Source organism: Microcaecilia unicolor, chromosome 7 (assembly GCF_901765095.1).
Source record: "Microcaecilia unicolor chromosome 7, aMicUni1.1, whole genome shotgun sequence".
Lineage (NCBI taxonomy): Eukaryota > Metazoa > Chordata > Amphibia > Gymnophiona > Siphonopidae > Microcaecilia > Microcaecilia unicolor.
Window position 1 is genome coordinate 88,092,970 of NC_044037.1, and position 16,507 is coordinate 88,109,476.

At 44.0% G+C, this 16,507-nt stretch overlaps 1 protein-coding gene across 1 annotated transcript; it reads left to right on the plus strand.

The window, feature by feature from the left end:
- The first annotated feature begins 2,391 nt into the window (after window positions 1–2,391).
- CITED1 (Cbp/p300 interacting transactivator with Glu/Asp rich carboxy-terminal domain 1) lies at window positions 2,392–15,521 on the plus strand. Its single transcript, XM_030209386.1, has 2 exons — window positions 2,392–2,621; window positions 13,689–15,521. Exon 2 carries the CDS (start codon window positions 13,708–13,710, stop codon window positions 14,218–14,220), a length of 513 nt encoding a protein of 170 aa, XP_030065246.1. The 5' UTR covers window positions 2,392–2,621; window positions 13,689–13,707; the 3' UTR covers window positions 14,221–15,521.
- Window positions 15,522–16,507: the final 986 nt, after the last annotated feature.

The window sequence follows — 16,507 nt, forward strand, 5'->3', positions numbered from 1 at the left end:
CATATGCAGCTGTGCAGGGCAAGACTGCATGCAGGAAAAAGAAGTTGCAGAATAGTTTATGGACAAAATTAACTTAGATAAAAATGGTTTTTAACTTATGGGATCTGGGTTGCTGGCCTGTAATTAAAAAATGATCTAAGTTAAAGGAGGGATGAGAGAGACTTCAGGTAACATCTGAAGAAGAGACACATGTGTGACAAAAGCTTGTGTACTCTAACATGTTATTGCTGGCCCTTTGAAGGTATCACAGCCTATTAAACTTCTGCTGCCCTGGGAATTGTGTCTGATGAGGGCAGCCAGCCAGTGAAAGGGGAAACTAGTCAGAGAAGCACTGTGTGTGAGGGGGAGGGGTGGGAATCTAAACAGAACCTCTGAGAAGGACAGCTTGAAAATGATAAACCAGTCCATCCTCATCAATCATGCAGGCTTTAGGGTTACAGACAAATACCAGGTGGGGATCTATTAATTTCAGGTGGGAATAAAATCCAGGGGGGTCAGGTGTAATCCCAAATCATTAAAGTGTTTATTTTTCCCCCTCATGGTTTAGTACAAAATCAATAGAACCCTTGTTAGAATTGCAACCCTGGCAGCTCTAATTCATTCTATAAAATGTTATGACATAATAATCCAAAACCTAAAGGTTTGAGATTCCCCGTTCCCTAATTAAATTTATTGGATTTTAACTTTAGAAAATGTGGGGAATGATTGCAATAACAATCAAATTTCAACAGGGGAACCCCAAGACAAAATAAAGTGTTAAATTAATATCTACTCTATCAATATTCTTTTTAAAGGGTACATGCCCTTTAAATTAGTTCAGAAGTTTTCTGTTTAAAAGACTCAGGAATGACAGTGATCTAAAGCAGAGGTTTTCAACCTAGCCAATAGGGGTTTTCAGGATATCCCCATTGACATCCTGAAAACCTCGACTGGCTAGGTGTGCCCCAGGGACTGGATTGAAAACCTCTGTCCTGAGTCATAAATTCACGGTTTTCCTCTACCACTGGCTAGGTCCTGCTCAAGGGACACTTGCCTACTCATCTCCAGTTGGCAAAAAACATAATTTGGGCTCCTAAAATAAGTAAACATTGCTCTAACAGTCTAACTGATTCTCTAGATGACCGTGGACACACACTTTTCTATCTGTTCTGGCTTTGTATTCAACCAAGTTATTATATAAAATCCCAAAGCTGGCGATTTAAAAATGCCAATAATCCCAGTCGAAATTTTTTGTTTCAGACTCATGTTTATGTTTATTAGATTCTTGATATATCCGATATATCTTGATATAGCTCAAAGCATGATGACTGTATTATTTAATTTTGGCAAGCAATGAGATGGTATCCTTTTGACATTTCTTTCAGATTTCACCTCCGAGATAATCTTGTTGCAAAGCCGGTGCCTAATTTGCAGCTGGATCAAAGTCGACCATACAATTAATTTATAAGCGAAAATTTTCTTATTGTATTAACATCGGCACGAATGAGTAGCCATTGGTGTGCTAATTGAATGTCTTTTAAAATACATAAAATCGTTAGTAGTTTTCTGATCATACTCCCTGCTTATTTTCGTTGAATGGAGCGGTTCTTACGGAATTTGATTTTTTACATCGGACACTAGGGGATTAAATTAATCGTTCAGATTCTGTATAAACCACACATCCACATCTTTCCTTGCTAGATTTTTTTTATTATTATTTTAAATGTAGATTATGTTCTTTGGCAGTTTCTGATCTTTAAACTCTTCTCCGGGCATCTGGATTAGACCTGACACCTCTGGATTAATATTGGTAGCTATAATTCCTAACTGCCAGCGTCAAAGCGTGACTCCAGAGCTGTCATGTGTCTCTGGATGCAGGAAGGAATTTCTCTATAGAAGTTTATCCCTTCAGTATCATCTTCCTCCTAGAAATTTCCCTCTTCTCATCAGTGGCAGCATAAGACATCCCTAATTTCTCTCCCCCCCCCCCCCTCCTCCTCCCCTACAACAGGGGAAGGGATACTGACGTCCTTTTCTTTCATCAAGAATGGCAATTCCCCTAAGTCCAGAGTACATTTACTCCATCCTGCCCCTCCCTGGCATCCACATCTCTGGTTGAAGTGAGTTTTGTAAGACTTTCACACTCTTTACCGCTCTGATAATCAGTTAATTCCCCGTCGGTCGGTGGAGGGCTAAGAATGAGGGGTGAAAAATCTCTCAGGTTTTAGAGGAAGGGGGCTGGCTTTAGTTGATTCCCGTTTGCTAGTCGTCTCCCCCATCCTGTGGGTACCACCAGCTCCCAGCAGTCCAGTTCTTTAGCCAGCACTCCACCCCGCGTTTTACCACTGAAACTGCCCTCCCCCCTCCCCCCGTTGCTTTTGACATGTGCTGCAGGCAGTGATCATTCTGAACCGGTTATAAGAGAGAGAAGGCTTTACTTAAATGCAGAAGCCGGGGTAGGCGCTTAGTTCTTCTCCTCCGGGATCCTTATTCAAGCAACATATACACAAGACAACCCGAAGGGGGACGGTAGAGGTTCAGGGATCCATTCATGGGCTCCGTGGTTCTGGTGGCTCCTTTCCGATCTTTCCCAGGCGAGTTTGACTTTGCTGTTCAAAGCCCAGCCGGTGCTGCTCTGACTGGTAAGCGAACATTTCCTGAACTTGGATGTGCCGATCGCTGGGGAATGTAATGATTAATTGTAGGTAGCTTTTATGGAAAGAAGGGTTTAATCTAACTTTGTTTTTTTTTTTTTAACGCCCATTGTTTTGGTCTTACTGGGGAAGAAACGGAGCAGTGGAACCGAAGCAGATCTGCAATTCATTAATGCAGCGAAGTTCAGGGGAAAATGTCTTCAGGGGACTCTGCTCTAAGTTTAAACACGGGCGGGGGTTATGTAAACAAGAGGCTGAAAGCTTGCACGTTGCAAAGCACTTTAGACGCCGATTTATCTAAACCAAATAAATGGGGACCGGCTCTGATTGCATGAAAGTTATGAAACCTGCTGGTACCATCTGCCCCTACGCGGGGCTAGGGAAGGGGTATCCGCCTTGGGTGCTTTTCTGGTGTGTGTGTGTAGGGGGGGGGGGGGGGGGGGGTTGGGTGCCTGATAATTCTTATAGTAAATTTAAAGTTTTAAGATCTAGTGAGCTTGTAGCGAATCGTAACAGTGCAGAACCGTTAACAGTAACGCTTTATTTTTTTTATCACATTTGTATCCCACCTTTTCCCAATGATAGCAGGCTCAAAGTGGCTTACAAGAATATTGTAAGTTACAATGCAAGAAGTACAATTTTTCAAATTTAGCAGAATAAAAAAATAAGTTAAACAGCGATGGGTATTGAAGTAGGATATGAATAACAATTAATCAGTAGTAAATATGAAAGATAAGATGTGATTAGAGTCTATTGGATCTTATAATAAGGGATAATTCTGATTATGTTGAACCTAAGCCTTCTTGAACAATACTGTTTTCAATGATTTCCTACAGTTTAGGTAGTTCTGGGTAGTTTTTAGGCATCAAAATCTTATTTTGGTGTTGTCTCCGGAGAAGGAGAGAGATTAAAGTCTGCCAGAAAAGGTTCTAAGCGCTTGCGAGTCCGATAAACGTCTATGTGGTATTTGCATATTTTACAGCCGCCCTCCTGCCTTCTCTATACACAAAGCCTGTTGATTCTCGGAGGCAGTCCAGTCTCGGGGTCTAGCCTTTGATATGGCCGAAGTTAAAGGGTTTTTGAGAAACCCAGTGTCCCTCCTCAGCCTTGGAAGTGTTAATAAGGAAACCTGCTTTAAAACTTTGGACCACTTTGTTAAATGTTTCCATTTACGATCATAGTACTCGGAGCAGCTTGGAAAAAGCGGTCTGATGAAATCTAGGACACAACGATCAGAAAGCGAAATGTGGCCAAAGGGGGTTGTCGAGATGAAAGCGGCGTCTTATTTTGTGTGCTGGGACCAGTTGTAGTAAAGTGCGGTTTATAACCCAGACTAGTTTCTGGCTGCCCCAGCCCTCGTCGAACAAAGGTCACCTTCAGGGAGGGCTCTCGTCTTCTTTGATTTACAGTGTAAATCCCTGTGTGAAACATTTTGTTTGGTTCTTTTATTTATTGTGGTTCTTATATTCCACATAATCCGAATAGTAATTATTCAGCTCTATGTGGCTTACACCCGTTAAGTAAAAGCAATTGATGTGGAAATTACGCAGTAGTGCAATAATCAAACGAGGAAGACAGCAGGATATAAAAAAGGTGCCAAAGAGAGAGGCTGATCAAAGTAAAACGGAATTACTATGAGCTCTTTTGACTGCCAACACTTTTTTTTGTTTGTTTTTTGGTGTTCAGAGTTTTCATATTTAGAACTATTTCAGTTGACAAATGTCCTTGAGAGGCAGAGTGGAGATTAGAACTCAGAGCTGTCTCATCAAATCTCTGGGTTCTTATCCCCTCCCTGTCTTTCAAGTAGCCTAGTGGCTAGCAGTCAATTGAGAACCAGGGAAGCCAGGCTTAAAACCCACTGACATCCCTTGGGCAACTTGCTTAATCCTCTATTGCCTCAGGTACAGACTTATAATTCTCAAAAGGTCACCTAAAGTTAGATGATGATAAAAGTTTGTGTATCTGATAAACCAGTCAGAAAGCCTGCTTATGATGGGGTATATAATATACTAAAAACACAATACAAAGCATCTTTGGAAAGAACTGTAATGGTTCATATAGAGTGAGAATGGGTCCACGTGATGTTTATATCAGTAATTACCTATAGAAGACTAGCCTAAGTCCACGGTTAGGTGCCTAATTTTAAGTGCAAACACTTAGGCTCAATGGATGGTATAAATGCTCATGCTTAGGTGCATGACTGCTAGGATGGAGGAGTGGCTTAGTGGTTAGAGCATGGTCTTGACATCCAGAGGTGACCATTTCAAATCCCACTACTTGATCTTGGGCAAGTCACTTAACCCTCCATTGCCTCAGGTACAAACTTAGATTGTGAGCCCTCAAGAGACAAGGAATAACCCAGTGTAAATGTAACTCAGCTTGAGATACTACTGAAAAGGTGTGAGCAAAATCTAAATGGAGAGAAAAGTATTCTAGACCTTGCATGCCAAGTTCCAGGCACACCCCATTCCAGTTGTGCACCATGGATTTTGCACGCACAATTTGTGGAATAGGAAATTAGTGCCAATCAGCACCAGTTAGGGGGTTAAAGTGTAAGCCCTCTGGGAACTGGAAAATACCTACTACTGAAAAGGCCTGAGCTGAACCCCAACAATTCACAGTGTATTAAAGGACTTGATCCGCTGGTAAATGGGGATAAGCATCTGCTACTGAGCTGAAGTTACTGGTGATAACCGATGAACCATCTGACAAGCAGGTAAAATATAAACTGAGAAGAAGAGAGTGAGGCTTGGAGAAACTCCATCCATACCACTGATAACCAGCTAAAATTGGGAGGGAGCTAGTACAGGAAAGGGACAGAACCAAAAAGTGGGGACGAGGGAAAAGTGAAACGGGAACATTATAATTGTTGTTGGTTATTTTGAACAACAATAGGTTCACCTCCCTGGTTTGCAGTATCCTCCCTGGCAGAAGATCCTCCCCTAGGAACTAAGTTTTGGGCAGAGGAAGTTCAGGTTGCATTTTATGCAACCCTTATTTATTGGGCTTCCATCCTAATAGTGTTTCGAGATCTGCAAACAGTTTTATACACACACACACTATAAAATTTATAGGATGGGGGGGGGGTCTCATCTCCAATATACCCCCCCCCCCCAACAAGAGCAAGAGTTTGGTAGTCCCGATATAAAACCGCCCCCACACCCATTTCCCTTGTTCATTCACTCACCTTTTGCCCTCTCCATTTCTGCTGAACACTTGACCTTCTGTGTATCTCTGTGACCGTTCCCTCTTTATCACCATTAAAAGCTCTTCTTATTCTTCAATGCTCAACATACTTCTGGTTCGTCAACTTTTTCTCTCCCCTTCCTTCCTGCTATCATTTCTAGATTTCATCTCTTCATCCCTCTACTTCTTCTCCCTCCTTTCAGACTCCATCCCTGCATTTTTTTCATGTCCCTCCACTCCTCCCACCCTGCTAATTCATGCACAACTCTCCCGTAAACACACATGGCTATACAGTAAGTCATGGGGAAGAGTTGGTGTTGGGTTACAGTTCAGCATTTATCCAAAGTGGAAGAATATCAGTTGAGCAGGCTGGATGGGTCATATGGTCTTTCTGCCATCATACTGTAGAAATATGGAACATGATGGCATTATATGACCTATCGGGTCTACCTATCCAAACCAAATACCCAGCCTGTCAATAACTTCATCTCCCTTGGAGATCCTTTGTGGGATGTCCATGTTATCCTGAATTCAGATACTCGCCACCTCCCTGGGAAGGCTGTTCATGCATCTACCATCCTTAAATCTTGGAGCTGGGACCCGTTCTACCAGGCATGTCCCCACATCCCCCCCCCCCCCCCCCCCGTACGCTTTCACTCAATAACTCTCTGCACACAATTGTGGAATAACCATAGGCCGCAGCTTGATTTATTAACATTTAAACTTCCAATTAACATCCATATAGGATAACCCCCACCCCCGAGCTACAGTTGTCATAACAAAAGCACCCACAGTTGCCCCCTCCGCCGCTCGCCATGATAGCAAAGCAGCAACTTCCACTTCCGGCTGTCACCGCAACTCTTCACCCTTTCGACTCCGCCTTCACAGCAAGAGGCCTGGCCCGTGTGGACCTCCACACATTATTCCGGGTCACCTGACCCATCTTAATGACCTGGCTCAGCCCCCCCATGAGCCATTGCTTCTGTAGTTCGGGTTTTTTGCTGCTGCGACAAACTCCGATGCCATTCCTGAAAAACATCTACAACACCACACAGATAAGCCTCCTCACATCCAGTACATGAGAGGGTGGGAGGGCAAAACTGCCTCCGAGGATCAGACGACGCCCTGAGCCTCGGAGGAAGCAGAGCCCCTATTCCCTTCCCACAGCCCCGCCCCCCAGCAACCTATCCTCCAATCAGCTGCCTGTGTTGCTTCTGTGCTGTCAGCTTCTGTTGATCTGACCAATCCCAGCTGCCCACGTGCTCACCAGCCGAACACGACCCCCCCCCCCCCCATAACCACATGCTCTTCACCCCACTGCCCTCAGAGCCTTCTCGAACGGGCCCAGCCCTCGTTTAACTGGGCCCGTCGAGACAAGCTCTTGGGCCTTTCATTCTCATCAGATCACTGTTGTCCTAGAAGTCCAGTCAGACCACAATAGTTTGTGGGGAGGGAAAGAGGGCAAATGTAAGAGGATGGTATCTCTGTGGAATGCTTGTGAACGGAGCTATCAAGCAGCTTCACATCATTGACTGTAGACAGTCCTGGTTTTAAATTCCTATCCTATTACACCTGTTGACACTGGGTTTATTTTCTGGATTTTCTCCTAAGCCGCCTTGGAAGTCTAATATTGGCACCAACATTGTTCTTAGGATTGCAGCTGCTACAAAAGCCCCTTCACAGCTTACCTGGTTGCCTGATATACTCAGTTTAGGACTGCTGCAAATTCTCCTCCTAATTTAATAAAGTTGCGCACTCACATTTCTGACAAGTGTGCAAATTTGCATATTAAACCAAATAAGGTCAGTTGCATGTGTAGCTTAATGAATTAGCTGCTAATTGGCTGTAACTGCCCTTAGTATTATCGGTTGCATGCTCAAACTGCAGAGCTCACAACTTGAAGAGGGGCATGGGCAGGTCAGGGGTGTGTCTACAGTTAGATGCAGAAAAAAACAAGGAGGATACCAAAAAAACTTTATTATGATTAAAAGCGACCCAACACGGCCGTGTTTCAGCCCTAAGGCCTGCCTCGGGGGTCTTGAGCAATCTGGGTGTAGCAGTGTAATTTAATACACCGATGAGAATTGATGCCCAATTATTGGATAATATAAATCTTCCTCCAATCTTTTCTCCTTGAAAAAATGGCATGTCGGGTTGCTTTTAATCCTAATAGTTTTTTTTTTTTTTTTGGTATCCTCCTTGGTTTTTTCCTCACTTTTTTTCTACATCTCACGGTCACGTGAGGTATTTTACCTCCTTTGTTTTGCTGATTACAGTTAGATGAAAGCATTTATGTGCCATTGAGCTAGCAGAAGTGCTCGCACCTAAAGTTAGGTACAGAAATGTAGGTTTATGCTAGTAGTCTATAATGGCAGTTGTACACACAACTGCCATTATAAAATCTGCATTTAGCTCATATCATCCCGATGCCTAACTTTTAGATCAATAGAGAATCACCGCCTCTCTGTGCAGGTTACCCAAGGATAAAATAGTTGCACTGTTCCTCTTCTGTATTGAACTTCCACCCTGTGCATGTTACTCAAGTGATTCATCATTTATCTAGTATGGGTAAGCAGATACCCAGGGCATCAAGCTGAGTGTGGGGTGGCACCATGCTGCCTTTTGAGTCAGTGTGTGAGCATGCAAGCTCAACCAGGAAGGAGACAACAGACACAACTGACGCCCTGTCCTGATCATTCTTGTATCTCCAGGGATTCTGTACTTCCTTCAATAGAATGGAGGCTCTGGCATGAGGGGTTCACAGGATGAGGATAAACAGAGTAACTGAAAGAGGTAGATGCATGGAATAAGCTTTGGTGGAGGTGCTGGAGAAAAGGACAATATCTGAAACACGGGGCAAGCCCAGAGGATTTTGAGGGGAGAGGAAGGGATTGGAGAGCTGAGCAGTTGGTATGGATGGGAAGACTGACTAGGCCCTTTGGTCTTTATCTGCTGTCATGATTTGTTTCCATGTTCTGCAGCACAGCATACAACAGGAATATACATCATACTTTAATATAGTACTGAGTAGTGGTTCTTGCAACAGATTGCAGTATGAAAAGGGTATTCCTATACTAAGAAGAGGGCATGAGATCTTAAGCTCTTTTGTGATATTGTAAAACCCTTTTGTGGGAAGTCTTGTGTTTGGAGGCCATGTCTAAAAATATAGCTAGAACAAACTCCATTTATCTAGTGTACCTACACACAGAATACAAGCAGTGACTCAGTCTGGGAGTACTAGCTAAAGCACTACATGTGCACTAGGTAGTCACAGTCTGAGTACAGGCGACAGATTTGCATTACAGGTTCATATTATGCTAGGTAATATTCCTTCTCAAAAGCTGTTTTGAGTGTTGCCATCTTGCCATAATGAAGCAAGCATGTCCTGAAATCCTTGAATCATAAGGCACTCTGTTTATGAACTGACACCCACCTCTGATTCTTTATGTAAAATGAAGATCTAAATTTGGGAAGTCACATGGAACTCCTTACAGACTATCAGTTGCTAGAAGATAATGAGAAGAGGCAATACAATGTTGAATATAGACACTTGCATATCAAAGCTTTCTAGACAATGAAGGTCGCTTTCCATAGCAGCATACTGCACGAGAAGCTGACGTTGGAACTACTGAATAAAGGGCCATTGTCTCGAGCATTAGATTAGAACCACTAATTGCTCTATTGCCCAATCATGTACAGTAGGTGTTGCTCCCTGTAGTTCATAGTTGGGACTAGGATTTAAACAGTCAATGTTGTCCATTAGGACTTAAGATAAATGCTCAAGTTAAATTCTGATTAGTTGATGGCTGGAAGCCATTTTTGTGTTGGGTTGTAGAACACAAATACTTTTGTTTTAGGCTTTGGATTCAGTGCACCAAACACTTGCATAAGCTTGAATTCTCATGTTCTTCTGCTTCCTGAGTTAGAAGGTGCTCTCAGGTCTCCGGCTTTGTGTGCTGCAGTTTTTTTTTTCTATTTGTTCTGTAAACAAGGAACGTTACAAAATGGCCTGTTTCCATGCCAGAAATCCACCTCATTACGTGTAATGCTAGAGGCACCTAGGCATGTTACTCCTTAATAGTTTTTTTAAAATATACCATCCAGCTTATTTTCAAAAGAGAAAGACGCCCATATTTCACCCAAATCAGGAGATGGGCACCTTTCTCTCATGGGCGCCAAATCGGTATAATCAAAAGCCGGTTTTGGGCACCTCCAACTGCAGTCTGTCATGGGAACGAACAAAGTTCACGGGGGCGTGGTGAGGGCGGGACTGGAGCGTGTTTATCGGCCGAGGAGAGATGGGCGCGCTAGGCCGATAATTGAAAAAAAGAAGGGCGGCAGTAGCGAGACTTTGGGCTTCTTTTTTTGGACCCTTTTTTTTTCACAAACAAGTCCCCAAAAAGTGCCCCAACTGCCCAGATGACCACCGGAGGGAATCGGGGATGACCTCCCCTGACTCCCCCAGTGGTCACTAACTCCCTCCCACCAAAAAAAAAAGAACTTTAAAAACTTTTTTTCCAGCCTGTATGCCACGTCAAATGTTATACCCAGCTCCATCAAAGCAGTGTGCAGGTCCCTGGTGCAGTGGACTTCAGGCAGGTGGACCCAGGCCCATCCCCCCCCATACCTGTTACACTTGTGCTGGTAAATGGGAGCCCTCCAAACCGCCCCCAAAACCCACTGTAACCACATCTAGGTGCCCCCTTCACCCATAAGTGCTATGGTAATGGTGTAGAGTTGTGGGGAGTGGGCTTTGGGGGGGATTTGGGGGGCTCTGCACCTAAGGTAAGGGAGCTATGAACTTGGGAGGTATTTTACTTTTTACAAGTGTCCCCTAGGGTGCCTGGTTGGTGTCCTGGCATGTGAGGGGGACCAGTGCACTACGAATCCTGGCCCCTCCCACAACCAAATGCCTTGGAGTTGTTCATTTTTGAGCTGGGCAGCTTTGGTTTCCATTATCACTGAAAATCGATACCGCCTAGCTCAAATCTGCCCAAATCCAATGCATTTGCCCGGCACCAACCGTATTATCGAAACAAAATATGGACGCCCATATTTTTTGAAAATACAGTCTGTCCTGCCCCTTCGCGGACCCGTCCTCGGAGTTGGGCGACCGTGCTCGATTATGCCCCTCTATGTATCATGTTGAGTGTCTTAAATTACCATTTGCATTGTGTGTTCCCAAGCAACATTTTTTTTATAACTATGTATAAAACTTGTCTATATATGAATAATTAAAGTCTAAATGGACTAGGAGAGGAGTTAACCAGGGCACCTGCTGTGATGGCACAAATCCAGCACATTGCTTTAGGACCCTAGTGTCCTAATATGGCCCTACCCCTTGCACTGGTTTCCTAGATTACAGGAAGTCTATGTTGGAGGAAGGGGCTGGGACTCAAAGATGGCTATGCTATGTTTTTCTTTTTAGTTTTTCAGTAATACTGCCTATATAACAGTGAAGCGAGGAAAAGGAATGGGGTGCTTTAGTCAAGCAACTAGTATGTAATCCAGCAGTGGCTACATTCTTCTATAGGGAAGAAAAATACCAGGGGTGCACACGCATTGTCCAGCAGTATTCTGTAAACACCCCAAAACAAAGCTTCCTGATCTTACAGACCTTGTAACCTGGCCCTCTGCATTGGGTCAGACTGAGCTTTTTGTCCTTCCTACAGGAGTTATATAGTTAGGTTAACAATGGAATTTTTCATAGAGTAGTGTTTTTTTTTTTTTTAATTAACTTTGTATATGTAAAAGATAAATGTTCCTCAAAAATTAGACCTAGTCATCTGCAAGACTGTTCTGTGCATTCAGTGTAAATGTGCTGAAATGCCTGCTGCACTGTTGCCCCCCCCCCCCCCAAATGTGGTCACTCCAGGTGGATGCTTCATGGTTGGACTGGCCTGAAGAGCAGAAGCTGAACATAAAGTAGCCTGAATGTGCCACTAACAGGCTTATTTTCGAAAGAGAAGGGCGCCCATCTTTCGACACAAATCGGGAGATGGGCGTCCTTCTCCCAGGGTTGCCCAAATCAGCATAATTGAAAGCCGATTTTGGGTGTCCTCAACTGCTTTCCATCACAGGGACGACCAAAGTTTACGGGGGCATGTCGGAAACATAGTGAAGGCAGGACTGGGGTGTGCTTAACATATGGGTGTCCTCGGCCGATAATGGGAAAAAAAGAAGGGCGTCCCTGACGAACACTTGGCCGACTTTACTTGGTCCTTTTTTTTTCTTACGACCAAGCCACAAAAATGTGCCCTAAATGACCAGATGATCACCAGAGGGAATCGGGGATGACCTCCCCTTACTCCCCCAGTGGTCACTAACCACCTCCCACCCTAAAAAAAGAATAAAGAAATATTTTTTCCAGCCTCTTTGCCAGCCTCAAATATCATATGCAGGTCCCTGGAGCAGTTTTAGTGGGTACTACAGTGCAATTCAGGCAGGCGGACCCAGGCCCGTGCCCCCCCTTCATCCCTAAGGGCTGTGGTAGTGGTGTACAGTTGTGGGGAGTGGGTTTGGGGGGGGGGCTCAGCACACAATGTAATAGAGCTATGCACCTGGGAGCATTTTATGAAGTCCACTGCAGTGCCCAGTTGGTGTCCTGGCGTGTCAGGGGGACCAGTGCACTACGAATGCTGGCTCCTCCCATGACCAAAGGGCTTGGATTTGGTCGTTTCTGAGATGGGCGTCCTGTGTTTCCATTATCACCGAAAATCGGGGACGACCATCTCTAAGGTCGACCTAAATGTTGAGATTTGGCCGCCCATCTTGTTCGATAATACAGGTTTCCCCGCAAAGGAAAACTTCGGCGCCCTGTTTGATTATGCCCTTCCACGTCATCTAAAACAAGTTTTCATACTGGACTCTGCTGCTGACTGAGCCAGTCCTGACAAATCACTAAAGGAGCTTGAGTGGGGAAGTTCCTTTGTGCTCAAGGTCTGTTGACTTTGGCATGTCCTTGGAGGCATTCGTGGGAAGCTAACAACTCTTAACATTGCATTCATAACTCAGATGGTCTGTCTCTGGGTTCACACCTAGAATCTAAGCAGATAATCATACACTGACCTTCCGGATCCAGGAATGTGCCCAACCTTTGTCAGTACACATAGCTGGGACAACTTCTGGAAACATTGTCACAGTTTGTTAGGATTTTACAGCCTTTTTGAAGGAATTCACTTAAGGTGGTGTACAGTAAGGATAGATCAAACATGAGCAGTAGGCAATTAGAGCAGTAAAAATATTCGAGCAACAATACAAAGTATGGCATGGTATACTACTTGCAATGACAACACAATATGTACTAGAACATTATAATTGGTAGTGAGGGGTAAGGCAAAGTTGTAACATATAGATGAATTAGAAAGTAAGGTGATTGATTTGAAGAAAGTTGCATGTGAGGTCAGAGAGATGGTTAAATATTATTTCAGCTAGGGTAGGAGTGGATAAACATGTCCCACTGCAGTATGTGCAGCCCGAGTCAATCCTTGTGTGTGTGAGACTAACAAGTTAGTTACTTCTTCCAGTAAAGGCCTGGTTGAGGAGCCAAGCTTTCACCTGCTTCCTGAAGTAGAGGTAGTTAATGTATATTATTTACTTCCTTTGTAACCCACCTATTAAGTAGTGTAATAAAAAAAGATCTCCCCAGCAGGTAGGAAAAATTTTCAAAGCTGCTGATTCAGGGATCTGCACCAGTGATCTGTATGTGTGTGTTTTTTTATTTTTTTTTGGTGGGGAGGAGATCAAATATTAGGCTGTTTCTGTAGCATCCCCCTCCCCAGGTTATGTCGAGGGCTGTAAGGTCCCACTTTCATATTTTGTAAAGGAACCACCTGCTATCTAAGCCCTCTTTGTTTGTTTGTGTTTCAGGACCCTTCAAGGGCAGGAGATGAGTTCTCTGGTTTTTCCCAGTTTGAGCATGAAGGACCATGAGGCTGTGACAATTGTACACTATCCAGGGACAGGCATGAGTGCCAACAAGGCCAGTGGTGGAAGCTCTCATGTTCCTGCTGCAGGACTAATAACATCTTCTGCAGCTTCCATGGCACAGCCAACAAAAGCCCCAGCATTCAGCCTGCAGACGTCACCTCATCTACTGGCCAGCATGCAGCTGCAGAAACTAAACAGCCAGTACCATGGAGTGACCGTTTCTGCACATCCGGGTGACTCTGCTTCCCTTCAGACCTGGAGTTTTGGCTCCCAGCCACTGGGCTCAGGAGCACTGGCACCCACAAGCAGTACCCACCATGGCCCTGGAATTATTGACTCTGACCCTGTGGATGAAGAAGTTCTAATGTCACTGGTGGTGGAGCTGGGATTAGACAGAGCCAATGAGCTCCCAGAACTTTGGCTGGGGCAGAATGAGTTTGACTTTACAGCAGATTGTCCGCCAAACTGCTGACTTGTTTCCATTCAAACAAGGAATTCAAAATGAAAGAAGGAACAGTGACAATGGTAATTTGGATGGTTATACAGCTCATTTTAGAAGGTGTCTAGCCCCCAACTAAGAGGCCTTGGTCTACTTGTTTTTGCCCCTCTTCGTTGTATTGAGAGACACCATCACTATTCTCTTTTTTTTTTTTTTTTTTGTTATTTCATTTTAAATTCCAACAAAACAGGCTAGTGAATTCTGCAGGCCTAGCTCCAGGCAGGTAAATGGAAACCCCAGGTCAAGATCTTGTTCCTCCCTGGCAAGAAAAAGAAATACTCTTCTATGAACTGGTAGACATCTTGGTAGGAAGCGGGTACATCTGCCTAACTTTGTTGTAGCTTCTCCCATTTTTGAAGGAGTTAGTATATGCTGTTTCTCTCTGGAAAGCACAACAGGAGAGGTGATTAGGAAAAAATGTGCAACTGAAAACCTGGAGTTGCTCTGAAATCCTGGAAGGACATTTCCACACCTTGTAGCTAATGCAAAGGAACTTGTTCAAATGGCTGTGAACAGCGTGCAGCTGTGTTTTTTTTTTTTGCTTGTTCAATTTTGCAGTTTGCAGCAGCTTGGGGGTTGGTAATAGAGTTGAGGTGTGGTGATGGTATAGGAAAGGTAGATTTGGCCAACTTTCTTGATTGCATGTACAGATTTGTAACGCAGTTGTAGTCGGAACAAGTCCGTACATGCAACATGGTAAAAGCCAGGACAGCATTGGCCCCAAAAGCATGGGTTTCACTCAGTTCTGAAGGATTTGCTCAGGAAAAATTAGTTTTGTTTGTTTTGTTTTTTTGTTCTGATCCTTTTAAGTTTCCTCAACAATAGGACACTCATAGATGCGAAAGTTTGACTGTTATAAATACCGACTACTACTGAAGGGATAAAGAGATGAATATGGTACCCACTAGCATTTCATTTTGGGATTTTTCAAAATGTTTTGTATAATTTGGTTAGGGGTTCTATAGCAAAGTGCTATGGTGCCACCTAGTGGTCACAAAGCAAATTACTCATGACTACTGTACAAAGATGGAGCTTTGACAATGTAATGAAAATGTTCAAGTTTGAAACATTTCTGTTTTGAAGGATCTTTTTTTTGTGTTCCCCTTTTTCTTAGCCTAGATTTTGAGCAGACATCCATATATGCTTCCCCTACTAGCCTTCAATGTAACTGAAGACCTCGTCAGTATCATACATAATCAAGGGGGAGCAAGTCTAGTCCTCAAGGGCCATAACCCAGTCTGTTTTGTTGTCATAAGCTGCAAAATAAATATGCATATGAGAGATCAGCGTTCAGGATTGTTGATCAAGTACTAGGGTGTGAAGCACACTGATCCTGGGATCAGTTATAAGTGACTTTTCCACACTGGAGGCATCATTGCTCACTCTTCCTCCTCTGTGATTTGTCCTGCATCACATCATGGCTGAAGTAGAACACATTTTGTATTTGATAATATGATAAAGGGCCTCTGTATTACTATTACTACTATTTAGCATTTCTATAGCGCTACAAGGCGTACGCACCGCTGCACAAACATAGAAGAAAGACAGTCCCTGCTCAAAGAGCTTACAATCTAATAGACAAAAATAAAGTAATCAAATCAATTAATGTGTACAGGAAGGAGGGTAGGTGGAGGCAAGTGGTTACGAGTCAAAAGCAATGTTAAAGAGGTGGGCTTTCAGTCTAGATTTAAAGATGGCCAAGGATGGGGCAAGACGTAGGGGCTCAGGAAGTTTATTCCAGGCGTAGGGTGCAGCAAGACAGAAGGCGCGAAGTCTGGAGTTGGCAGTAGTGGAGAAGGGAACAGATAAGAAGGATAATCCAGGGAATGGAGTGCACGGGAAGGGGTGTAGTGAAGGACGAGTGTGGAGAGATACTGGGGAGCAGCAGAGTGAGTACATTTATAGGTTAGTAGAAGAAGTTTGAACAGGATGCGAACACGGATAGGGAGCCAGTGAAGCGACTTGAGGAGAGGGGTAGTATGAGTAAAGCAACTCTGGCGGAAGACGAGACGGGCAGCAGAGTTTTGAACCGATTGGAGACGGGAGAGGTGACTAAGTGGGAGGCCAGCAAGAAGCAGATTGCAGTAGTCTAAACGAGAGGTGACAAGGGAGTAGACGAGGGTTTTGGTAGAGTGCTCGGAAAGAAAGGGGCGGATTTTAAAGATGTTGTAAAGAAAGAAACGACAGGTCTTGGCGATCTGCTGGATATGAGCAGAGAAGGAGAGAGAAGAGTCAAAGATGACCCCAAGGTTTCGAGCTG

Bases quoted from the DNA above. Each gene is read 5' to 3' on its own strand.
- CITED1 (XM_030209386.1), top strand. From the start codon at position 13,708: ATGAGTTCTCTGGTTTTTCCCAGTTTGAGCATGAAGGACCATGAGGCT.